General features: G+C 37.4%; 1 protein-coding gene across 6 annotated transcripts in view; it reads right to left on the bottom strand.

The window, feature by feature from the left end:
• Positions 1-1,129: 1,129 nt before the first annotated feature.
• The window catches only part of LOC121234719 (probable LRR receptor-like serine/threonine-protein kinase At1g56140), a 65,508-nt gene continuing 39,675 nt past the window's right edge, over positions 1,130-26,962 (bottom strand). For 4 of the 6 annotated variants that reach the window (XM_041130786.1, XM_041130787.1, XM_041130785.1 and 1 more), the window contains 8 exons: positions 19,479-19,852; positions 18,928-19,126; positions 17,051-17,212; positions 8,104-8,222; positions 5,660-5,870; positions 5,336-5,567; positions 2,814-2,964; positions 1,130-1,676 (listed from right to left, as the gene is read on the bottom strand). In XM_041130786.1, coding sequence (XP_040986720.1) covers positions 1,299-1,676; positions 2,814-2,964; positions 5,336-5,567; positions 5,660-5,870; positions 8,104-8,222; positions 17,051-17,212; positions 18,928-19,126; positions 19,479-19,852 — 1,826 coding nt within the window. In that variant the 3' untranslated portion in view covers positions 1,130-1,298. Of the gene's footprint in view, positions 1,677-2,813; positions 2,965-3,273; positions 3,374-5,335; positions 5,568-5,659; positions 5,871-8,103; positions 8,223-17,050; positions 17,213-18,927; positions 19,127-19,478; positions 19,853-26,962 lie in introns of those variants that run through there. The other 2 variants (XM_041130788.1, XM_041130789.1) reach the window with 2 other exon arrangements.

Consider the following 26,962-nt stretch of genomic DNA (forward strand, 5'->3'; position numbering starts at 1 on the left):
AAAAGAGAGAGAGAGCCAGAAGAGCTCTGAGAGAAAAGAAGAGAGTTGAGTTGAGTTGAGTGTAATCCTCCTCCTCTGTAATATTTTCTTGTGTTTCACTATTTATTAGTGAAGCTCTTTTCTATAGATGTAAGCAGTTGCCGAATCACGTTAAATTCTTGGTATCACTGAGTGAGTGAGTGTATTCTTTTATTTCCACTTTTATTCTTTCTGCTGTGTTGATTTCCCAACAATAAAGTCTTTTAGAAAAAACTGTGTAAATTGTAAACTGTGTAAATTATGCCTGCTCATGTATTGTTCTTAAATTTAGCCCTAAGTTAATGCAAGGGGGCCTTGGCCGTGGGAACACCTACAAGAAGCCGTGGCTGTAGTTTAGTATGACTTTCCACTCATAAAAGAGGTAGTGAGTCACAAAGCTCCGTTCAGAGATGTTAAAGTGGGTTTGGGTTCCCGCCTTTAAGGGAAGTTGCATTCAATACCTTCCTTTAATTAAGTACGCATTATATAATAGCTTCAAGGTGACAATTAGGATGGTATCGTACGAGGCACCGTACAGACGAAGATGTCTTAAGCCATTCTATTGGGGACCAAGTTAAATGGGAGACAACTAGATTGACCATAAATTTATTTAGGATGGCTAAGAAAAATCGCTTTCATCAAATGAAAAATGAGATGACAATTCAAAGTTGTCAAGAGCTGTGACAGACAATGTCGATGAGAGCTAGACATCGTGTTTCTAAAGATTTCACGTATGAAGAGTGCAATGAAGTTCGATAAGAAGGGAAATCACAACATCTTCATTATATTATTGAAATAAAGAGAGAAAAAAATAATACAACATGTAATTGTAGAGTGCGCAAACGTCATACAGTCACTTTAAAAAAGAGTAAGATCCGTTATTAAAAAATTATTATTATTTCATATAGATCCTGTATTTATTCATTTTTTTTCAAAGTGATTGAACAACTCTTACGTACTTACGACTGTAATTATCATTTCTCGACAAAAAAACCACCTATGAAATTAAGGACCGCCACCCCCTCAAGCATAGTTGTTTTTTTCTTGCTTTGTTTCTATCTGTATTTACAAGCGTAATTGAGATTATTTATTCTTTAGGGGTGAGAGGAAGTTTTAAAATCCAATTAAATATAGAAATCATTTTACAAGCGATTAGATCTCTTGAGACGTAATGACATACAAGATCTGAAAACGTAGAACACAAATTGTTTTTATATTTGTCAATACAAACAAAGGGAATAGATAAGAATAAGATAAATAAAGGAAAGACCAAGTCTCATCTATCCTCCTGCAGTATCATGAAGCATAGGAATAGTAGCACGCACCGGTGAATGCTCCAGGTTATCAACCATGCTTGTGCTAGCTATAGAGTTGTATTGGTTGGTTTCAGTTCCTTCCGTTTCAAAAACACCCGTAAAGCTGTTTACATCATCAAAGCCCCAATCAGTCAAGTATCCGGGTCTTGAAGTTACAGTGCTCACTTCAGCATCTCCTGAAAGCATCGCCACTACACGCGACATTGATGGCCTTAGCATTGGTGATGCTTGACTGCACAATAGAGCCACTCCAATCACTCGTTTTACTTCTTCCTCACCATAAGTTGCTAATTTAGAGTCAACCAGTTCAATATCACGTTTGTTTTCATGTAGATGCCATGCCTAGGAAGCAGAAAAAGGACAACATCCATTAGTGAAATAGCTTTGGACATGAGAAATACTCGGGTCTTTTTTTGTCAGGAAAGTTTCACTTCGATCATTTTGACTTCGAGGGCAAGAAGTATTAAAACACTAGTTTCAGCACAATAAATTGTGGAAGGCACTTTGTTAAAGACAACTATCGGGGTGTTGCGGCTCTTCAGTGAATTTAGTGTCGAGTCGTGCTACACAAAAGCTCCACACTTTGCACACCACCTAAAAATATGTGATTTTATCATTAAAATCACATATTTTTAGGTGGTGTGCAGAGTGTGTGGCTTATGTATAGAATTTCTCTTTAGTGTCACGTCTTAATGAAGCTCTGTTAGAAAAGTTATAGAAGTTAATCATATGTCATGACTCTTTAGTGTTATGATAAAATGCATTACTATGCAAAATCTGCTAATACTGTAAAAAAGCACCCCGACCAAAATTTGCTATACTGTAGAAAGGAAAGCACTGGGAGTCTCAGACCCCGATAAAGCAATTTCAAAAGCTCAGGGAATTGAGCTGTTCCAACAAAAGGTCTATCTACGATACTACAAACCAAAATGAAAAAAAGAAGATAAAAGCAAGTCTATGAGATATTCTAATAAACTACTCTATTCTGCATGACGTATCACTCTTTTTTGAATGACCCCATGACAGATGGATTTTGGGGTGAAATCAAGGTTTTCAAAACATTGAGAAAGAAAGTCAGGGATAAATTTCAAAAGTCATGGACATCATAAAATGCAAATACGTATATAATAAGCAAGTAACAGAGCAATTATGTCATATCTTGGAAATCTAAAAAGCTTTACACATTCCATTAAGAGATGCTCATTTCATATCCCATCAAGTCCATAACTGGACTCTCATCAACTTCTATGAAAATAAAATAAATATCATTTCATTGGATGTGCAGAATTACCTCTTACTTTCTTTACTAAATAATGCATAATTTTTCGTCTAAATCCAAAAATAAAGGAGAGTCCGAACCATGATTATCATATGTCTGATGTGGTTGCCAGAGTCGGGATGATTTGGAACTTTTGAAAGGATCAGTATTTACCAGATGAGAAAGAGGAATCTAATAAGGATACTGTGATATCTTCTTACCCATTCAAGTAGATAGAACCTCTCTTCATCTAAGCTTGAGTCAGAGTTAGGCCTGCCGCTAATGATCTCCAGAGCCACAACGCCAAAGGAAAACACATCCACCTTCTCTGTAAGGTGTCCACGCATGGCATACTCCGGTGCAAGATATCCACTATATCAATAACAATTAATGCAAAAATTGTTACCATAAATGTCTGAAAAAGTAACACACCAATCGCATCATTCTTTCTTGAACCTATATCATTGACTCAGTCCAACCCGAACCACATAATTTGAAGTTTCAGACTTCAGTGTAAACTACCCTCATAAACAGTCAGTGTTAATTTGTTGCATAGTTACTGAATTGCCCTTTTGTATTCTCATGGCACGCATGTGAATGTACTAGTACTGAAAGCATTATATGCCCATTTACAGATTACAACGTCCATGTTGCCTTTGTTTGAAAATACAAAAATCATATCCATCGTTTACACCAACATAAAGATAAACAATTCAGAGGAGATTGCATCAATTTTGAAATAACCAACAAAGAGCAGTTCCCGAATCTGTGGTGCAAGAAACTGCAAAACTACAAGACATAAGTAGTGGTTGTGGAGAAGGCCATTGACAAGCTAAAATCCAGACCTTTATAGCATGCAACCACTAGTATATCAAGAAAAATATGCCTCGATCAAATACGTTTCCAAGTTCACCTAAAAACCACAATCTATCTATTACAATATATAAAAGCTGAAACATCCTTTTTGTAAAATATTGTGCCATCTCAGCATTTGTCTATTTTAATTTTAATTTTGATTTTAGTTAGTTTATTATTCCCTAATTATAGAACAAACACATTTACACTTCCACCATCATTTTAGCACTTTATTACCTTCCCACTTCATTAGCTGTCTCTTGCACTTCTTGTCACTTACAGCTTTTTATTTTCTTAAGTTAAATTTTACCTTAAAACCGTTTGGTTTCCATATTATCAAAACTATTCAGTTTTCAGGTTATTAAAGGTTATTAAAACAATTAGATAGTCATCTCATTATTAATTTATTTCCTTAAACATTATTTGGTTTTCAGGCTGTTCAGTTTCCTGGCCGTTTGGTTTCTAGGCTTAATGGGAAGTCTATTACACTTCTGCTTATTTCTTTGCAGATCATAGTCTTATATCTAATGTGTCATTTTTTGTTTTGTTGTCATTGGATAGCTGATTGTCAATTTTGAAATCATTGATGCCTCCAAACAACATTGCAGCTTTTTCTTGAAAACTCATATCATTGGGTGGTTGCGAAAAGTTCCAAAACTAATTTCTTCCCTATTAGAGATGAAACTTTTTGTGGCAATGTTGGTGGTCATCTATTTTGTGCAAAAAGCTTCAGGAACTGTGACTTTAGTGCCAAGCCCATCATCTAAAGATGTCACCTTTGTACCCTTTCTTTGCATTTCCTACAGCTTTGACTTTCAGATTGTTCTTTTGAGCTATAGTGGTCCAAGCCCATTGACCAACATAGATAGACAACACGATGGTTCATTTCTCTTTTGACCTCCCCCCCTGGTGTATTAATTAACCAGTATGTCGAGCTTCTCATGACTACGAAGAGAGGTAGGAGAATATATAACAGATTAATCCAAAGCACTGGTGTTAACCTAATGACCTATTCTTCGCACAAGGAATTATTCTCACAAGCTATCCTCCAAATCATTGAAAAATTGCTTCAAAGCTTATCTGTTCCAAACCAAACCCTCAGGAAACATACTCAATAGCTTCTCCTACTGCCTTAATGCCAGTTTCCTGAATGTGACCTTTGCAAGCAGTAAGAATATAATATAAACAGCCACATATCCTAAACTGAAGGGAAACACAAATTTCTTTTAGAAAGAACCCAGAACTCTCTGAATCCCAAAGAAAAATCGAAACAGTAAACAAGAAAGACACACAAATGGGGGTACAAAAGGTTTGTGATACTCATCAAAGAAGAGACAGGATTGAATATGACTGGCCGAGCTTGGTACAAAGTTGGTTTTTGCTAGACAAGTTTTTGTAGTGTTGGATAGTGGAGCTTGGTTTGGATTTCTGGGATCAAATAATGGCAGATAGGATGGCATCGTAGTTGAGGTTTTCAAGTTTGATGTAGGTGTGGAGGCCATGAATGTCTACTTTGAAGAAGGTGAAGAGACAGTGACGGAAGAGAGACTGGTATGGTAGCAACCAGTAAGTCTGGCTGTCATTTCAGGAAACTTCATGGATAGGGGGTAGTATTTGAAGTGCCATGATTCTGCCCCCCCTATAACATGCCTTTCAGTGGAAGGCTAGAAAAGCACATAATTTAGTCTTCCATTTCATGTTAAAGACATTTTCACCAGGGATATAAGGAGTGTGTAGCACGTGTTCCGTTTTCTGTACATTAATGCAGGCTTTTGTAAGGGGGTAACTGGCAATTGACTTCAAATACGAATCTGAGTTGCAATGAGTAGAAATTTATGACTGAGTGAAAATATAATTAACCCAGAAATATAGTTATGAGGGATCTTACATTGTCCCTGCAACGCGTGTGCTTATGTGGCTCTTTTTATCATCGTAAAGTTTGGCCAAACCAAAATCTGAAATTTTGGGAATAAAGTCAGAATCGAGCAGAATATTACTGGCCTTCACATCTCTATGTACAATTCGAAGCCTTGACTCCTCATGAAGATAAGCTAGACCCCTTGCTATGCCCATGCATATATTGAAGCGCGTTGGCCAATCAAGACTCAAACTTCTTTTTCCTGCCCCATGCGAACCATATATAATAAATTCAACAGTTGTTCTACTTGTTAGAAAAATAGATAGAAAGTTCAACAACATGTTATTCTCTTACCAAACAATGCTTGATCAAGACTCCTGTTCTCTAGATACTCATAAACAAGAAGTCTTTCATCTCCATCAATGCAGCAACCATGCAATTTCACAAGGTTACGGTGCTGTACTGCAGATATGGTAGCAATCTCGGCTACAAATTGGTTCTTTCCTTGGTGAGATGCTAATGAAAGTTGCTTCACAGCGACTGCTCTGCCATCATTAAGTGTCCCCTATACAGAACAAATTCAAATAGAATTTGAGGCAAACAAACACTCTTCATGAACAATTATATTATCATGTCAAATTCAAGTTGTAGGTATGATTTTACAAAAAAGATATCATGCTCTAATTTCCACTGATTGGATCTTGAGACATCTGGACATAAATAGAATCAAGCTATGCATAGCAAATCTGCACATCCATTTATGGTAGGAAATCAAACAAATTTACTTATTTTAGTTACATCGTAACTATTAGTCATTGGGTTCTATAGTCATTTAGTATTTTTATTACTCATAACCGCATCGTACTTTTAGATCTAGAAGACATGTCTAGATTATATATTTAGGGATCTTGTGGAAGAGAGAGATTGATTCTCATCTTAAACTTCATCCACCCAAGCAGTGAAGTTAATTGTCATCTTATTAGAGACAAGATACTTAGTGGGGATATTGCTACATCATTTGTGAAGTCAGTAGACCAGTTAGCTGACATGTGCTCTTATGTCGTAGTCAGTCAGAAGTCACCTGTCCAATCTTGGCTTATACGAACGAGAATTGTTACTCTACACAAGCTTTCTACAAAAGGCAAGCTACGTGCTGATTTCGCAATGACAATATCAATCTTGGCTTGGCAAAAAGTTGACTCCAAAATTCAATATAGAATAAAATTAATGGATGCATCGGCGTGTAAAATCACTTTTGCATGAATCCTGTGTATGCCAAGTAATTTCCTATATGATTTATGCTCTAGCTTGAGGGGACTGTTATAGAAAGTATTTTCATGAAAATTATATTTCAAGTAAGAAAAGTATACGAGGGATCTTTTGTAATACATATTAGGGCGCCTTTGATCTCTACATAATATAATGTTTACAGGAAGAAAGAATTACCTTCTTCTTCTCCTTTTCTATTCAAACTCTAATCATTACGTGTTACTAGTAATGACATCGAGGAGAATGAAAACTTGTCTCCAAAACATTTGGAGTTGAAATTGTATGTGGATGTAAAAAATATGTGAAAGAACTGAAGAACTGACTTTTTGGGTGTGGAAAAGGTATTGGTACTAAGGTATACAATTAAAAACAAAAATTGAGATTCTAATTTCATAGTTTTTTTTAATCTATGACTTGTTGGTTGATAGAAATTTACTTATGCAAAGATGTATAGTGCTGCTCCAAATATTTATAATAAATCTGAATGAATGAACATGTAGCACTTCTTTGACCTTGCAGAAACATTGAAAATTTCTCCAAGTACAAAGAGTTGCTGGTCAAGCAACTGATGAAGTATTGTTTAATCAAAAGCAAATTATCAGAGACGTATCATTTCAATACCAAAAACATTGTTTTTAGAAGTTCTGTGCAATTGATGAGATTGATCAGTGTCTTTTGCATTAATTTTTAGAGGAAAAACAGGGGATTAAACCAAGCTTTAAGGTGATTTCAGTAATAATTCCAGCACAAAGATGGATTTATTCCCCCACCAAATTCCTCACAGAATATGGAGTGTGGAGAACATTTGGTCATAAAGAACCATGGAAACCTTGTAAGCCCCAAGCAAAAAGAAAATGTTAAAATAGGTGTAACAGACTTTTGTCGTATCTTCACTAGGACAAGTTTGAATTGGGACAAAATTTGGGTGAATAAGTGAAGAGATAGAATGCATTTTTTTCTCTTTTTTTATTGGCACCGTGTATCCGGGACAATGTCCCAATGAAAAGAGATAGAATATGTCTATTTGTTATCTCATTGTGAACTTTTTTAGCATAGCTAAGAATTTAAGAAGTACAGAAGACTCTGAACTTTAATTACTTCTTAAGTAGCCACAAGCAGAAAAGGCATGTTTAGAACAAGAATACATGGGCATGGAAGCTAATAGTAGAGAAAGACTTCCAATTTGCATGTCAATTTGTTTTTTAATGGTGTCTGCCATAATTAACATGATAATGTACAGGTATTGCAATAGCCTGCATCTTGATAATTAGAAGCTCACAATATTGGTGGTAACAAGGGTGCACTTTCATTTTGACTTTTTTTTTTCGGAAGGGGGGGGGGGGGGGGGGGCAGAGAGAGATGGGTAAGAGGGTAAGAGTGAGAGAGGAGATGATGAAGAAGAGAACAAAGGGAAATTTGCAAGCTGTAATTGCTTAGTAGCAAGCAATTGCATGATGATAATGAATTCCGCCTTCATATTGGATAGTCAAATTTGCATCATTGACATGGTCTTCAAAACAGTGACTTACCTTGTAAACAGGTCCAAATCCTCCCTCTCCAAGTTTATTAGAAGTAATAAAGTCCTCTGTGGCAGTCTTTAGTTCACTGTAACTGAAAGTGTACAGTCTGGCATCTATCCCTAGGAGCTCTGCAGATTCAAAACAAACTCAGGTTATGGTTGTGAACTGCTTATCTGCATCATGAACTTTTTATTTAGTTATGTAGCACAAATTCTGTTAGAACAGTACTTGTGAAAAGTATCCGCAAATAGTGCTTCTGTTTGCAAATATTGTAAGGACTGTAGTATACGGTTTTAAAGAAAGAAAAGGTCTAGATTTCCAGGTTTCTTGGAAAATTATTGGGAGTTTCAAAGAAGAAAACATATATGAGAAAGATAACCCAAGCTTCACAATACTGTTTATCGACATCACACCTTGGAAATGGTTGAATTACCCAATCAAAAAAGTAGATGCTAGAAATTCCGTAGTCATTTTCTTTCATTAGTAATTAAAAACATTACATTCATAAACACACACACATACACACCCACACCCATGTAAAGACAGATAATGGCCAACTCTAATGGACTTGGGTTCCTTAGACTTTAACTAGTAAGCCCAAACCAAATACTTGAATTTAAGTATGCAAGGTCATAAGTAGGCTCCACATCATCTAACCTATGCCAACGTTCCCAAGTATTGAGGCATCACTTGGAGTTTCAACTGTTAACAACTCCACCAATACACAGGTGGTTACATACCTCACACATACACACACATCACTTAGTAACGTTTCGAGACCCTAGAAAGCTGCGCACAAACCATGGTATTAGAGGGCCTTAAGAGTTTCTAAAACTCCAAGCGCATACTTGCTGGAAATTCCTCAAGTCATGAGACCGAATGTAAAAGAAATGCAGTAGCTTTAATGACTCAAGTTAGTGACCTTATAAAACTTATCAATAGAAGGGTTGGAAATAAGTGAAGTTAGGTTTAGCATACTCAGATGCATAGAGAGAAATTAAGAAAACAAATAAAATGTTTACTAAACCGGTATCAAGTCCACCTCCTAGGTACGAAGTGATCATCAATGAACAAAAACATCGTTTTTTTTCCCTTTAAAATACAAGTGTCAAATAACTGAAAGTAGACCTGTTTCTTGTACAAAAGCATGAATAAAAAGACTCAAAACATTTGTGCAAATAAAAAATAAATATTAGAAATGGTTATGAATGCTTTCCCTAGGTTGTGAATAAAATGTTGATATTTTGAGAGTTAAGGAAACAAGTAGGATGGTAATACTTTCAGTGATTATTGTTATTATATGCTATGATATTGACCTTTCATGAAAGCTCACTTTTATGCAACTTCTATATGAGTACTAGCAAGAGGGTAGGACGAGATTTTATGCTACCCATCAGTTTCCCTATTCTCCATTATTTCACTCTCAAAACCCTAACTTTGGAATCATATTAGAACTAGCTGGCTTTTTTTTTAGGAATCGCACAGACCATTTGTGCAACATGTTTTTTACCCGATTAAATCCTGTACCCGTGTAACACATTCCCATCACATGGATAAGGTAAATCATTGATGAAATAGATGCCCGTCACCATAATGGGACATGGGAGTTTGTTTCACTACCTCCTGAAAATCAGGCTGTTGGATGTAAATGATCTTGTGTAACATTTGAAAGCTTGCTTGCTTGCTAAGGAGTATACACAAAGCTATGGTACTTATTAGAAGGAGACCTCCTTTGCTGGTACCAAAATCTCTTACATTCGAGTATTGATATCCCTTGCAGCTAATCTTGATTGGTCATTATTTCAGTTAATTAAAAACAACTTTCTACATGGTAACCACCTGAGGAGAGCAAGGATACAGTGTGCAGGTTAAAGAAAGCATTATATGGCTTGATGCAATCCCAAAAAGCAAGGTTTGGGAATTTTTTGATGTTGTATTAGTGTTTTTTTTATTAAAGAGCTTACATTTTGTTGACAATGCTAGTGGATGATATTGTAATTACTGGAAGGACCCAAGTGATTGGTAGGTTGAAAAAGTTTCTGTAGGATCAATTTCACATAAAAGATTTAGGAAAACTCAGATACTTTCTTGGGATTGAAGTTGGTAGATCCAAAGAGGGTATTATTCTATTTCATAGGAATTATATACATGGCGGCTTGGCTTATTGGAAGGAATTGGTGTATTGGGTGCTTGGCCTATTGGTATTCATATGGATCCGGATTGTAAACTCTTTGAGGATGAGGGAGAGTTTTTTGAAGATCCAAGCATGTATGGTTGACTTGTTGGGGAGTTGAATTATCTCATTACAACTATATCTAGCATGTCTTACTCAGCGTGTAGCGTGTCAATCTTAGACGCTGAACAGGTCTCACATTGGGATGCTATAACACATTCTTTTCTATCATAAAAAAACTTATAGTCTTGGATTGCTGTATAGGCCAAATGGGCATCTCCAAGTGGAAGCTTTTTCAAATGTTTATTGGACAGGTCTCCTTTCATTAGAACCTTCAATTAGAAGATCTACTACTGAATGCTGTACCTTTTTGAGTGGTGATTGGTTGCATGGAAGAATAAGAAACAAACACTAATAGCTTGTTCAAGTGCATAAGTTGAATACAAGACAATGGCTCACACTACTGGTGAGTTGACATGTTCACAATAATTTCTTCAAGAGATTGGCTTACCTACTCCTTGTTAACGTATACAATTAGGAGTTTATACAATTTAGGACTTCTCTCTCTCTGTGTTGATATTAGCTATACAGATATATTACCATGTATATAGGCTGAAACTTAGGAATCAATTAGAGTTTCCCGTGTATAGCATATTATCTACTTTCCTTGTATATTTTGGAGGTTCACGTTGAGAAGGATACACTGAATTGAAAGAGCAGTTTTTCCAAACAAAAAGTTCTCGGTTTCTCGGTGTTTTGACATGGTATCAAGAGCAGGTTTCTGAGTTGTTGCCTGTTTTCTATTTTTTTTTTTAATTTTTATCTCGGGAGTCTCTTTGAGTTTTCGGCACCCTCTGTGCTCGATTCCAGTTCTGGTCTGGAGGTCGGCGACTACGGTGTTGGTTTTGGATTTCCCTCTCACTATCGGTGCACTCTGGTCAAGTTTCCAGGTCTGGGCTTTTCTATTTCGGTGTTTCTGTTGCTGGTTCGTGGTGGTTTTGACATTCTCAGCACCTCGGTTGTTTCTGGTTTCAAGGTGCATCTCGGCACCCTCTGTGGCAGTTCCTAGTCATACTCTGCACGTCGGTGAAGTCTGTTCCGTCTCTGATTTGTGCATGATTTTTCTTGTTGCAATTTTTTTGTTTTCTGATTCTTGCATGGCTTTCTTTGATGGCAACTTCTGTTTCGCTCATCGGGTCTGGGTGTTCTCGGCACCATATAAATTTTTCTGCTTCTCACGACAACCTTCTGGTGGGCTATTTTTTTTTGTTCGTCTCTCGGTTGCATTATGTCCTCAGATAAGTTAGAATCATTCCATATTAGATTTACTTGCAAAAATTATTCTGTTTGGGAGTTTCAATTTTAGTTATTTGTCAAAGGAAATGAATTGTGGGGTCATATTGATGGGAGTGATCCCGCACCTCGCGATAGGTGCGATGTCTAGGCTTGGTCAAAGTAGAAAATCAAGGATGCTAGGGTCATGACCTGGATCATTGGCTCCATTGAGCCTCACCTTGTTCTCAATCTGAGGCCTTATAAAACTGCAGTTGACATGTGGAATTACCTCAATAAAGTTTACAATCAAGACAACACGGCTCGGTGTTTTCAATTGGAGTATGAGATTGCTAACTTCACATAGGAAAATCTCTCCATTGATGAATATTTTTCTGGTTTTCAAAATCTATGGGCTGATTATTCAGACATTGTTTATGCTAATGTTCCTGCTGCAACTCTCTCTATTGTTCAAGCAGTGCATGAAACAAGCAAGCAAAATCAATTTTTGATGAAGCTTCATTCTGACTTTGAAATTGCACGTTCTAATATCCTATACCATCTCTGAATACTTGTTTGAATGAACTTCGTGAGGAGCAGCGTATCGTAACTCAGGTTGCCATGGAACATCGAGATAATGTTAGTGCACCTGTTATTATAGCTTATGCAGCACAAGGGAGGAATAAGGGTAGAGACAGCGTGCTGTCCAATGCTTGAGTTGTAAAGCTTTTGGTCATATTGCTCGGAATTGTCCCAAGAAGTTCAATAACTACTGCAAGAAACAAGGCCATATCATCTCTACTTGTCCCATTCGACCTGAAAGGAAGCAGGGTACTGCTTATCATGCCTCCACTGGTGCCTCTAGTTCTGCTGCATTGTCTGCTGCCTCACCGGTTGTTTCTATTCCTGCTCCTACAACCTTAGCAAACCCGAACACACTCACTCCTGAAATGGTACAACAGATGATCATTTCTATTTTTTCTGCTTTTGGGCTCTCAGGTAATCATAAAGTTTCTTCTAAGCCATGGTATTTTGACTCTGGCGCCTCTAAACATATGATTGATACTGTTATTCCTCTTTTCATTATTAGAAATTATGATGAAAATCTGAAAATTAACACCGTTGATGGCAGTTCTCTGCCTATCATTGTTGTTGGTGATCTTTCTTCTTCCTTAAGTGATGTTTTTGTGTCTCCTGACCTCTCCACAAATCTTATTTCTGTTGGTCAATTGGTTGATAATAATTGTAATGTCCATTTCTCTCATTCTGATTGTGTTGTGCATGATCAAGTGTTAGGAAAGATGATCGCAAATGGGCCTAAAGTGGGACGACTCTTTCCTCTCCACGTTTCTCCTTCCACCATTATCTCTAGTTTTCCTTCACTTTCTTTTGCCTGTAATGTTGTTGGTTCTGGAAATAAGATGTGACATAAACTTCTAGGCCACCCAAACTCTTATGTGCTTCGTACTTTGTTTCATTCTAGTTTATTGGGAAATAAAGAATGTTCTTCTCTTGATCTTTCTTTTGATTGTACATCATGCAAACTTGGCAAAAGTAAAGTTCTACCTTTTCCTCATCATGCATCTCGTGTCTCACAATGTTTTGATATTATTCATAGTGATGTTTGGGGGATTGCACTTGTTGTTTCTCATGCGCATTATAAGTAATTTGTTACTTTCATTGATGACTTTAGTTGCTTTACTTGTGTTTACTTCCTACGGGCTAAGGCCAAAGTTTTTTCAGTATTTCAGCGCTTTCTTGCACTTCTCGAGACTCAATTCTCTGCCAGCATCAAGGTCTTGCGCTCTAATTCTGGTGGAGAATACATGTCTAATGAGTTTCAGGACTTTCTTCACAGTAAGGGGATCATCTCTCAACGTTCTTACCCTTCGACACCGCAACATAATGGTGTTGCTGAGAGGAAAAATCGTCATCTTCTTGATGTGGTAAGAACCATTTTACTTGAATCATTTGTTCCTCCTCGTTTTTTGTGTGAAGCGCTTTCTACTGCAGTTCATTTGATCAATCGCTTACCCTCTCCTACGTTACATCATGTTTCTCCTTTTTTAAGTTGTTTCGTCATTCTCTTTCATATTCTGATCTTCGAGCATTTGGTTGTGTTTGTTTTGTGCATCTCCCTGCTTATGAACGACATAAACTTACTGCTCAATCTGTTAAGTGTGCTTTTCTTAGTTATGTCATACCTCAAAAGGGTTATGTTTCTTATGATCCCAATGCTCGTCATATACGGGTTTCTAGGAACGTGATTTTCTTTGAAAATCAATATTTCTTTCCCTCTCATGTTGAGTTGTCATCTGCATCTTTATTTCTTCTACCTAACTTTTCTAATTCCCCGACAATTGTGGAAAGGTTCAAACCTGGTTTTGTGTATGAAAGATGTAGTCAACATGAGTCTGCTTCCACTTCCTCTATGCCTCCTCACGATCTTGACCCAGTGCCTAATCCTGCTCTTGCTTCCACCACTATTCGCCGATCTACTCACCCTTCTCGACCCCCTGATCAGTATGGTTTCTCCTCCCCTGTCTCTCTTGTGGCTACTTTATCCTCTATTTCCATTCCCTCTTGCTACAAACAGGCCGTGGAACATAATTGTCGGCAAAATGCAATGCAAACAGAACTTCAAGCACTTGAAGAGAATCACACTTGGGATATTGTTCCTTGTCCCCCTACAGTCAAGCCTATTGGGAGTAAATGGATTTTCTCTGTAAAGCTTCGTTCTGATGGCTCTTTGGACTGGTACAAAGCTCGCCTAGTAGTTTTGGGTAACCAACAAGAATATGGGGTTGATTATCAGGAGACATTTGCTCCCGTTACCAAAATGACCACGGTTCGAACCATCTTAGCTATTGCTGCTTCATAATCGTGGCAACTGCATCAGATGGATGTGAAGAACGCCTTTTTTTATGGTGATCTCCAAGAAGAGATCTACATGAAACTTCCCTCTGGTATGACTATTTCTTCTCCTCATGATGTCTGTAAGCTAAGACATTCTCTGTATGGGCTCAAGCAGGCTCCTCGGGCTTGGTTTGAGAAGTTTCACAGTACACTTCTTACCTTTAATTTTACACAAAGTCAATATGATTCTTCTCTCTTCTTCCACAAGTCTGCATTGGGTATAGTCCATCTCATGGTTTATGTGGATGATATTATCATTACTGGCACTGATCGTGGTTTGATTACTATGCTTCAGCAGCTGTTGCATGCAACTTTCCATATGAAAGATCTTGGCCAGCTCACATACTTCTTAGGACTGGAAGCACATCATCGGGCCAATGATATTTTTTTAAACCAACATAAATATATTCAAGATCTTATTACCTTGGCTGGTTTGGAGGTCACTTCTTTTGTTGATACTCCTATGGAAGTAAATGTCAAATACAGAAAGATGAAGGGAACCTTTTGGATGATCCTACTCTCTATCGGGGCTTGGTTGGGAATCTTATCTACTTGACCACTACTCACCCCGATATCTCCTATGCCGTTCATCAGGTCAGTCAGTTTATGTCTTCTCCTCGGCATCTCCATCTTGCTGCAGTTCGACTCATCATCCTCTATCTTCGAGGTTGTCTACTCGTGGATTATTCTTTCCTACAGGCTCATCTCTTTAGCTTATTGCCTATAGTGATGCTGATTGGGTTGGGTGTCCGGATATGTGTCGATCTACTACGGGTTGGTGTATGTTTTTAGGAGATGCCTTAATTTCTTGGAGATGTAAGAAACAAGATCGTGTTTCTAAATCCTCTACTGAGGCCAAGTATCGTGCCATGTCTACTGCTTGTTCTGAAATTGTATGGCTACACGGTCTTCTTGAGGAGCTTGGGTTTCCTTAGACTACTTCTACCCCTCTTCATGCTGATAACACTAGTGCTATTCAGATTGCCACCAATCCCGTTTTCCATGAACGCACCAAGCACATTGAGGTTGATTGTCATTCTATCCGAGATACCTTGGAGAGTCGGGTGAAATCTCTTCCTTACATTTCTTCGGATCTCCAAGTGGCCAATGTCTTCACCAAAGCAATGACTTGACAACGACATCAATTTCTTGTTGGCAAATTGTTGTTGGTTGACTTACCAACATCAATTTGAGGGGAGATGTTAACGTATACAATTAGGAGTTTATACAATTTAGGACTTCTCTCTCTCTCTCTCTCTGTGTTAATATTAGTTGTACAGATATATTACCATATATATAGGCTGAAAATTAGGAATCAGTTAGAGTTTCCCGTGTATAGCATATTATCTACTTTCCTTGCATATTTTGGAGTTCATGTTGAGAAGGATACACTGAATTGAAAGTGCAGTTTTTCCAAACAAAAAGTTGTCGGTTTCTCTTGGTTTCTTAGTGTTTTGACACTCCACTGCTCTCCAGTTATATCGTGATAATCAAGCTGCATAATATACTTTCTCTAATACTGTGTTTCATAAAAGGACTAAGCGTAAAGAGGTTGATTCTCACATCATTCGAGATAAGATAGTGGTGATATTTCAACATGTTTTATGAAGTTTGTGGAACAACTTACAAATGTATTTACTATTTCCTTGTGTCATAGTGATTGAAATTTATTGGGGATCTAAGTTTATAGGACATGGATGCTCCAACTTGATTGATGGGAGTGTAAAAGGGTATAAATGTATTAAGTATATTCCTTGAGGGTGTAAATGTCAAATGCAAGCTGTCATATGTAATGCCATAGTATGAGTGTAGGACAAAATTTTGAGCTGTCCATCATTTCTGACTTTCAATTACTTCTCGCTCAAATTTCTAACTACGACAAAGGTGATGAACATGTTTATGTTTTGAAAGCTCTGTGAATACTTTTCGTATGAAAATTATTATTATTTTCATGTTATTAGTGTTATGAAAAAGTTCATTTTATGAGAAGGAATGACACAAAGCATGATGATGAATGAGTGTTAGAGTTGCATATTTTATATAGGAACTTGTTACTCTTAGAACTTGAGGGAATTTTTGTAATTATGTTATAGTTACTCTAGTATAAAACATGTATGCAGGCAGTCAATAGTAACAGACTCCTTTTTCACATTTCCCTGTATTTTTGTCCTCTTCTACACCTTTTCTGAACTCCACAACTCAACTTCACTTCTCTATTATGATGACGAGGACGAGTTGACATGCTAGAACTAGTAGTTGAGACCACGACCTAGTAGTGTTCATTTTATTTTGTTGCATTCCATACTATGGTTCAATAAAATTTTAAGTTATGGCCTGAGATATTAAAGTTTATGGATCTCTTATTTCCTGGCACTATATAGTGGTATGATGTGGCATTCCAAAAGAGTGAGTCAAACCATAAAACTAAAATAACTAGTGCATCCATTTTGGGTTGAACACAACCTGCATGGCACCAAAAGCTACCCCCATCATTAAAGAGATCTGATTTACATAGCAAAGAAAGTTTTCAATCTTTAGACCCCGCCACAATTGAGAAGACAGACAACTATAGTTGCAAAAGACTTTCTGCATTACCTTCATTTTTGTTGGCATGACGTCTTTTTCTTTTTTGAAGAATGCACAAAACTGCAAAAACTGCAAGAACGCTTATGAGTCCACCAACGGTGATGCCCACAATGAGACCGGTCCTATCATTCTTCCTGGTTGGAGGTGTGTTACCGACAGTAGGTCGGAAATCTGTATAAAAGTTCAATAAAAATTAAATCAAATTGAATCAGTGAAGCAGAAGGTGAAAGAAAACAAGCGGATGAGTGATTAGCTCTTCTAAACTTTGCCGAAAACTGGATATTCAGTTCTCCGCAACACGTCACACCACAAAAGACCTTTTGGAAATAGATGGCTAAGAAACCAGCATGTCATAACCACGGGTAGTGTTCAAAATGTTTTTCTTTTTTCATAAGTTATTTAATTTTTATTAATGGTCAAAAAAGACACCATTTAAGTATAATGTGAGTATACATCAGATGTACCTAACTAGAGAAAATTATAGGAACAAGAAAGTCATGAAGATTAAAGCTAGAGAAACAAAAATGTTCAGCCATACACAAGTATGGTGTGTTACGGAATAACGCTTTGAGATTCTCCCTTTCCCTTGTGTTGTCTTTAGAACTCTGATAATTTATTTCATGCCAAATGCACCACATAAAGAATATTGAAATCATTTTCATGATGTTCTGTTCTGTTCACTTTCAAACCGACCTTTCTAACTTGCTAATAGACCTCTCAAGCTAAATGTTCAAAATGCTGTGGCTCTCAAAAAGGCAGAAGCATTTATGGTGTAAATTGCTCCTCATCGTTGTATTGACCAAAAATAAAGGAAAAGCTTCTTCCGTTTTATAGTTTCTACTGAAGGCTGTTTCCAGAAAGCACTAAGAGATTGTGACTATTTTCTCTTCTGTTTTCCTATTTTCATTTCATGTTTTTATTTTCCCTAGCAATATGAAATCAAATTGCATGTGTTCAAGGTCTGTTTTTTTTTTAAGTTTCTTGTACACTATTTGGGGTATTCTGTGGCTTTAATAAATCCTGTCTTTAGCGGCTTCTCTCATTTCTCTTTGATATTTTTTTATGCCACTAAGGCTCCAGGCATACCATCATAGGGAAAGGAAAAAAAATTATTATAGTCTTCCAGAAGGTCAATCACCTTTTCAGATCTTCTAGAACCAACCCTTCCCTACTGACTCCAGCTGAATAGGCAGGGTTTCTTTCATGACATGATACTAAAAGGATGTCGTGGGCAAGAGCATACAAGAGTGATGTAACTCAACAACAAAAAAGCAAAAGCCAAAGCTTTAAAAAGCCATGAACGTCCAGAAGGATAGAGAGAAGGGGTGCATGCGCCTCTCAAAATGCCAATAACCCTTGGATTGAATGGCATCACCTTCTCCTTAGAGGGTGGAGGTTGAGGTTATTCAGTTCTGTGCAGTTGTCTAAGTTATTGTATTTGTTTATTAAAAAAGAAGTAAGAAGGAAAAAAAATTGGTCGAACCAGTGAGAAGAAGAGAATTGCAAGAATACCTAAATGCATGTCACATGAATGCAATATTGTTCAGAAAATTGACCTAATACGTTATGTGGTAAAATGCATGAAAAGGAGGAGATTCTGATTCCACAACTGTAATATGTATAGCCACCTTTTATTCCGAATGGTCTCTAATGCTATCATACTAGTCGTTTATGCCACCAGAACTTCAAATGGCCCAGTCTTGTGCTACAAGTGTTTATATACATGGGAAGATGCAGTAACATCCGCCATTCTAGGTCTCTTTGATGTTGCATCATTTCATAAAACGAATTGGAAACCCAGTCCCCCTTACAAAATTAAATATAGTAGAATCACAAAACTAGTCATTAAACTCCTAAATATATGATAGCAATTCCCAATCTTTTACCTGGGGTAACACTGATGGCAGAAATAGAAGGCCCATAAGTACCTACGCTAGGTATGCAGCAAGTCCCTTTCCCAGCCCAAAATAGATGAATTTCAAGATAGTTGTCCAATACTTGAGCCTTAAACCCCTTTCGGACAGCTCGAAATGTGACCCCATTTGCCTCTCTTTGTATGTTAAAATCCTTCAAAACAAGATTCCCCTGGAAAATAAAGAAATTCAGAATTTTGTCTGATGATGATGATGATAGTAGTTCAAATAATATATATAATAAACTTTAAGAACTTTAGGGGATTTATTGTGTTGAACTCTCACTAATTATGATTGGGTTGGGAAAGTAAGAGCATTTTACAGGTCTTTTTGTTTAATTAAATTTTATTTCATTTGTAAAACTTACATTTGTTACAGACAAGGAATAATACTTGAGAAAGATAATTATAAAAGTAAACAAATCATAATCAACTACTAGGGTAACAAGGAGTGTGTTGCCCAAAAACCTCAGTACAAGAGACAGTCAAAACAGTTTCAAAATAATTCAACGATATAATACAGACCTGGATATAAATATCAAACAGGCGTGTCCCAAGAGTATTCCACCTAAAAGAACCTTGGAAAGCTGTTTCTGCAAACCGGAGGCTCACAGTGTAATTGCCATTCTCTAGCCCCAACCCATAATATCTTAAGGAAGAAGCAGAGATTCGTGCCGTCTGGAAGAGCCTTACGTCTGAAGTATTTGTAATTTGAGAAGATGTAGAACTTTTATATTGAGGATTGTTGCTCTCAGCAAAATATCCAACATTGCTAACTGCCCACCTCAAATTCTCAGTAACATAATATGTAGCAGGGCCAAGGGTCTCATTATCCCATTCATATGCAATGTCAGAAGAACTGATCTGTGGACCACCACAATTGATAGAAAAATTATAATCTGCATGGCAATGTAAAACAGCTTGTCAAAGTAAGTTCAGAAAGCTCTTCTCACGTACAGAATTGGCATCATCTTTATCCGGATTTGCTTGAATACATGTAAGAAAATTTGTCAGGACATTATTGAACTTGATTTTAAATCCTATTCAAATCCAGGAGCCCACTTTCCAGATCTAGAATTTTATGCATGGAATTTAGTAGGCCATTTGACTGATAGGATTGAATTTTGTTCATAGCACTAATAATAGTTCCATCACTTATCAACTGAAAACTTAAAATATTCTCATACAGCTTCAATATTTAAAAACTCAGCCTAAAGTTAATGGATGAACCATAGATCTGTGCAATAAGGGAACTCATGCAGCTGACAATTTTGTAGATTGATAAAATGAAAAATCTTTTGCTGCACATGTTTTTTTATAGGTAATCAAGAAGTTTTATTCATAAGAAAAGAAGGCATAGCCCAAGTATACAGGATTTTGCTGCACATTTATATTCATAATGAGAAAACCATTGCACCAGTAAACAATTGCCTCCGCCATATAAATTGAATTTATGAGTTTAAATGGAGGACCTCAGTAGCAAAAGAAGTGAGCTTATACCATTAAAGTGGTGAACCTAAAATGCTTTAGTTAGTTGGCAGAGCCAAAACATTTAAGAATTAATGGTACGTCTACTCCTTTCAAGACGCAGGTTTGAGGTTCACCTATTTGAGTGGGGATCTGTAATTTAAAATGAAAAATAAGGTGAATTGTATTACATACATGAAAATAGTATGATACATGTTAGAGGGCATCATTGTACTCTAAGTATACCCATCAGGGTATATTTAATACAATGATGAGGAAGCTTATACTTGGCTTAATGAAAGAAACTGGTTTAATGGGTGCTCAACCTATTGATATTATCGATCTGAATTGTAAACTTTTTATGGATGAGGAAGAGTTGTTTGAAGATCCAAGTAGGTATAGTCAACTTTTTGGAAGTTAAATTATCTTACCATCACCAAAACTAACATTTCTTATACAAAGAGTCAATTCTTGGAAGCTCATGGATTCCACAATGCGATGTTGTAACACATATTCTTCTCTATCTTAAGTGAGCCCCCTGGTCTTGGATTGCTACACAGGCAAACAGACGTTTCTGAGTGCAAGATTTTTCAGATGCTAATTCGGTAGGGTCTACTTCATATAGAAGATCTACTACTTGAGACTGTACCTTTTTGGGAGGTAGTTTGATTACATGGAAGAGTAAGAACAAATAGTTGTAGCTTGTTCGCGTGTAGAAGCTAAATACAAGGTAATGGCTTATTCCATTAGTGAGTTCATGTGAGGACCTCACCTATTCAAAGGTAGGAAATCCCCACAAGCGGGCAAACATGACCGGGAGAAATGTAAGGAGGGTGAACGAGAATGAGAACTAAGCGATTCGAAACACTAGGCGAGCAGGCACAGGTTGTGGAGTTCAAGTGAGCAAGTCAAGTGTCACCTCGGGAGAGCAACGAACAAGGCAACCAAGAAAATACGTGTCCTACATTGGGCGAGTAAGGGACGTACAAGCGATACGTTAGGTGAGCTACAGGTAGGCAATGATATGGGTGAGCAATGTTTAAATGCGAAAGTATTTCCGGGTAGAGTATCAAAGGATGCGGTACGAGAGCTGGAGTGCTCAGAGAGTAACAAGTGACTTATCGAGGCCTGTACTCCAACGACGACATTCTACTAGAGCATGCGTGGGAGAAAAGGAGTACAAATTCGAATATCATGTGACTGACCACACAATCAAGTTTAACACCACATGGGCAAATTTCATAGGTGGCAGGCTAAGCTTTTATTTTCGAGGCGGACTGCAGGGACATGCAAGACTTGTCCACTCAATCAACTCAGCTTCTGCCACTCTTCAATGCAGCGTACACTTACACGATCAAGATTCATGGCTTCCCTCAGCCAATTAGAGACCAGAGTTGATAGACATTTGATAGACATAACTGTCCATATAAAAGATATTTTTCCATCAGTCTTCATCTCACGTTCGAGATCTCCAAGTGTTCAGATACTCTTTCTCTCTCTCTCTCTCTCTGAGATTCTAAACTTCAAGAAGGAGAAGGCTAAGCTCAAAGTCTTCATCGAACAAGGAGGCTAGCATCTTCAGTGCAATGCTAGTAATGTGGGGTGATGTCTATGTGGGATATGTTCAGGATGCTTATCTCCTACATTTCAGTCTATTTCTCTCATGATTTTTCTACGTGCATGTTTTCTTATTACGATTTACTGATTACTTTGATGTTACTCTTTCAAAGTACTTAATATTCAGTTTTAAAAGAAGTTCTAGGTGTGTGAGTGGATCACAAACTCTAAGCCGGGATGGGGCATTATCTCAATGGAGCTTCTTTGGTTACTCGAGAGCGCCTAAGAATTGAGTAACATCCCTTGGATTGTCGTTGGGTGAAAACAGAATCAAGTGAGATGGTAACGCTCTCGGGTCGACGTTGTTACCTCTTATGGCAGAGGCTAGATGACACTAGGCAACAAATGCGCCAGACGTTGAACTGGGTGTTGCTTGTTACGAAGTCATACGTCTAGTCATTACCGACAATGTGGCAAAGGGAGACAGGTGTGTGTGTGGCCAGTTTATAGGGAGCAATAGTGCATATGTTAATAAATGAATATGGTTGGTGTAGTGATTTTATGTGTTAATTTTGGAGTTCGGGAAATGATATGTTATGAGATGATTTAGAAACTGGGTACTCAGTGAAGTTTATTGTGTAAAGATTTGGACACTAGGTGCTCAGAGATAGTTACAATGAATCATGATTACTTTGTTTTGCTAGGAGGTTGGTACCTCGGTATGCTTATGGTAAATGTGATTTCCCATTTCATTTACTTGAAGCTTCTACATTCATTTTCATCGCCATTTCTTATATTAATTGTGTTGTCTTTGGTTTTAACTTGCCAAAGTCTCACCATGTCAGTCCCATTACGGTTTTGTCCCTTGGAATCGTAGATTTTGATGCAAATGTAGCTTAGGAGGGTTAGTTCAAGGAAGAAGGACCAGCACAGCCCGAGGAATAGCAATGGGGGCCTGTCCCCATTAAATTTATAATGTAATTTAGGATGTTTACTTGTATTGGGTGACAAACATGGGTTCAATATTATTTGTGCTAGGTGATGAACAAATCTTGGTCTGTAATTTGATGTGATTGTGACTTATGGAAAATGTTATTGATGGGTGAGTTATGCATAAACCTCTAGTACTATTGTTTCTAGTTTCTGACTAATACCCTACTCTTTTCCACTGCGACATTTGTATACATGTGTGCTTAGCGTATGAGCACACAAGACTCCTACGTGTGTAAGGGAATGCAAACGTGTGGCGTGCAACCCAAGAACCGCGGTTCCTTGCCAAACCACAACCAAGGCCCAGGGGCGCCACAATTGACATGGTTACAACACTTTCTTCAAGAGATTGGCTTCCCGTCTCCTCCTCATCAATTGTTTTGTGGCAATAATCAAGTTGCAATACATATTGCCTCTAATCCAGTGTTTCATGAAATGACTAAGCATATAGAGACTGCCATTTCACCCTAGATAAGATATTGTGTGGTGATATTTCTACACCTTTGGTGAAGTATGTGAAGCAACTTGCAGATGTATTTACTGAGTCCTTGTATCATAATCTAGCATAGCACAAGAGAACTCTGTGAAGGTATTAACCTCCCAATCACAAGCCACTCTTAAAAAACTTTCATTCTACTAAGGAGAGACATTTGAGAATTTCAGTAGATTAGAGAGTAAAGCCTCCAGTGCATGCACACAACTATACACCTCCAGGAAACTTCCTTGAGAGCCCAATAACTACACTATAAGTCATGCTAGAACTAGTCCTAGAGCCATCACCCATGTCAATTCTAGTATGAATGGAAAAACATCCCATATTTTCTCTTGATATTTCTCCATATCCCCACATCATGTAGCCCATGTACCTCATTAGAATGCAACCCACCTTGAACAAAATCAGTTAGGGGATATTTGGAAACATATATCATCCTATCTCATTTCCTTCCCCAACATCATTCAAACACAAATACTTTCAAAATAATCATTACAACTTAAACTAATCATTACAAATTTTTCAAATTTTCAAACAAAAAAAATTCAACTTCTTCAAATTTCAAAACAAAAATTATATTAAAAAATTATATTCTAACAATATTTTAATTTCAAAATATTTTTTATTCCCTCCTTTCCCAAAACAAAATAAATACTTAACTCAAACTATCTTATTACTATTCACAAAATTCTCATCTCATCTCATTCCTCAAGCATCTCCTAAGGCCCGGTTTGGATACAAAAGTCTCCCCAACTCATCTCAACCCATCTCATCTAATCATTACAACTTTTTCAAATTTCCACACAAAATATAATAAACAATTCAACTTTTTCAAATCCTAAAACAATAATAATATTAAAAAATAATATTCTAACAATATTTTATTTAACTTTCAACTTTCATCTCAACTCATCTCATCAACTCACTACCCAAACCTCCCCTTAATCTCCACTACAAATAATTTCCACAAGGCCTTCCTTTCATTTTGCTCATGTCAAGTCACTTCTCTAGAAGGACACAATTCAAGAAAAAGAAAAACATTTCAAACTCCCCAATCTCCCCTGAAACCAAAGTTCACACTTAGGCCTAGTTCACTATGCGATATTTGAACTCTTCACCTGATGCGCTCCATAAAAAGTATTGTTGTAGTTCCTTCATTCAATTAGTCATGCTAGATGGAAACAGCGACAGGAATATTTCGGCATATTAGAGAGGGTACTATCAATCAAGATGATCCTACCACCTTTAGAAAAATACATCATCTTTCAACCAACCAATTAGTGCTCAATTTCTTAATCTCGCCATCCCAAATAGACTAGGCTTTGAAAGAGGCTCCCCAAAGGAGGCCCAGATATTTCATATTAAAATACCTTACACCCTAATATGCTAGTCAAACAATATTGACCCGAGGAGTAACAGCCATATCTGCTATGACCAAAAAAACTAGTCAATTTGATGCTTCTCTAGAATCACATTTAAATCCGAATTAGTAGTAGTCAACATGTGACTTAGCCCTCATGACTACCTTTATAATAACTTGGCCACTCTAAGTGAGTTCTTCATTTTTCCAACAATAGGAGTGGGGTGTTACAAACTGCCCCTCTTAAATTCCCAGTGTCCTTATTAGGGCCATATCATATGGTGCTCAAGTATCACATGGCTGGCCTTACTTGGTTGCTTTGATACTATATGTAGTAGCAATGCAAAGAAAGCATTAGCCATATCTACACTATAGCCCCAAAAAGACTAGTCCATTTAATGCTTCTCTAGGATCACTACTCCCATCAAGACCATATTATATGGTCCTCCAGTATCACATGGTTAGCCGTATAACCTGGATCTGATACCATAAATGACCCAAGGATAGCACTAATCACATCTATCTCATAACCCCAAAAAGACTAACAATGAGAAACTTCACTAAAATCACTTTAAAACCCCAATTTCACCTAGTAAGTAGCCATAGTGAGACTTTTCATCCTGACTACTTCTATAACTTTTCAAATTTGTGACCAGGGTGTTTCAAGGAATGAAACCATAAACTGCACTTAAAAGTCCTCCATGATAACCACACACAATGTTGAATTTCCTTCACTTGTAATGCCTAATCTGATGGTGTTGTACCAGGACAAGCCCCATTATCATTGGAGGGCAAGAACTCAAGGGGACAGGATTTCCTCTAGAAACCCTTTCAATTTCAAACTGGACAAGAAGTCACCTCACCTATTCAAGCCAATACCACCAATCTCAGCCTCTTCACAAGGTATCACCTCCTTACCTTTATCCAATTTGGTGCTATTCTCCATTAACTAAGCAGCAAGAGCCACCCAAGAAACTCAGCAAGGGGAGGGAAGAATTCTGTCAAGGGGAATCATGTTTCTCCATTGTCAAATATGGTTCATTCTGAGCATTGAGAGTCACCCAAGGGCACTAGACTTGAATTGAGGATCTTCATGAACTGACATCTACACATTTATGGACCACACCTTGACACAGTTTCCCCACCTCTAAAGCTCTTTATTGAAAAAAGTTGGGTCAGAAAAAGAGGGACCCATACCAGAATATGTATCATCATTTGCAATATTGCCAGAGGGTTCCTCCGCCTTGCTCCATGGGGTCAAGGTTCTTCAGTCAAGCACTCAACTGGGACATAAACTCATTTCCATGGGAAGAAAAGCATGAGGTCTGTTTTCTACTTTGTGTTTTTCCTAAGTCTTAAACAGAAAAAAAAAATCAATAAACGCAAAAAGGGGAATGAATAGCAGCGTTAGAAATTTAGAAGCATCTCACCACAGGCTTTGTGACCTTGCATTACCATCTATACTGATTATCCATCACTTTTCATGGATGTAAATGTGTATCATTTGCAATGCTACTCGGTCATATTTGCCGAGATAAAAAGTAAGTATTTTGTTTTTGATAAGTAAGAAATTTATTGAAACCACGTAATTAGGCGTAGCCCAAGTACACAGGAAGTATACAAAAGAAAACACCTAATTACAAACTGAAGCTGAAAAACAGCATGAAAGTCATTGGGACTAAACCCATCCATTACAAGAACAGAAGCCCAAAGCAACAAAGAATGAAAAAAGAAAGCCCTAATCCCATCCACTGAGCATTCTCTATTATCAAAACAGCAACCAATGCTCTCATTCCAAATACACCACATAAGGCAAAGGAGGAACCATCTTCCAAACAGCTGCTATTTGATGATTTCCTTGAATCCCTCTCCAACAGGCCAAAAGATTTACCACACTCTTAGGCATCACCCAAGCAATGCCAAGCTTGGCAAAGACCTCATCCCACAAAGCCCTTGACACATCACAAAGAAGAAGAAGATGGTCTGCCGATTCTCCACACCTTTTGCACATAAAGCACAAATCCATTACTACGATACCGCGCTTTCTCAGCTCGTCAATAGTAAGGATTTTCCCATGAGAAGCCAACCACCCGAAGAATTGGACCTTTAGAGGCACTTTGCGTCTCCAAATATTTTTTCGAG

This window comes from Juglans microcarpa x Juglans regia, chromosome 6D, assembly GCF_004785595.1.
Source record: "Juglans microcarpa x Juglans regia isolate MS1-56 chromosome 6D, Jm3101_v1.0, whole genome shotgun sequence".
Taxonomy (NCBI): domain Eukaryota; kingdom Viridiplantae; phylum Streptophyta; class Magnoliopsida; order Fagales; family Juglandaceae; genus Juglans; species Juglans microcarpa x Juglans regia.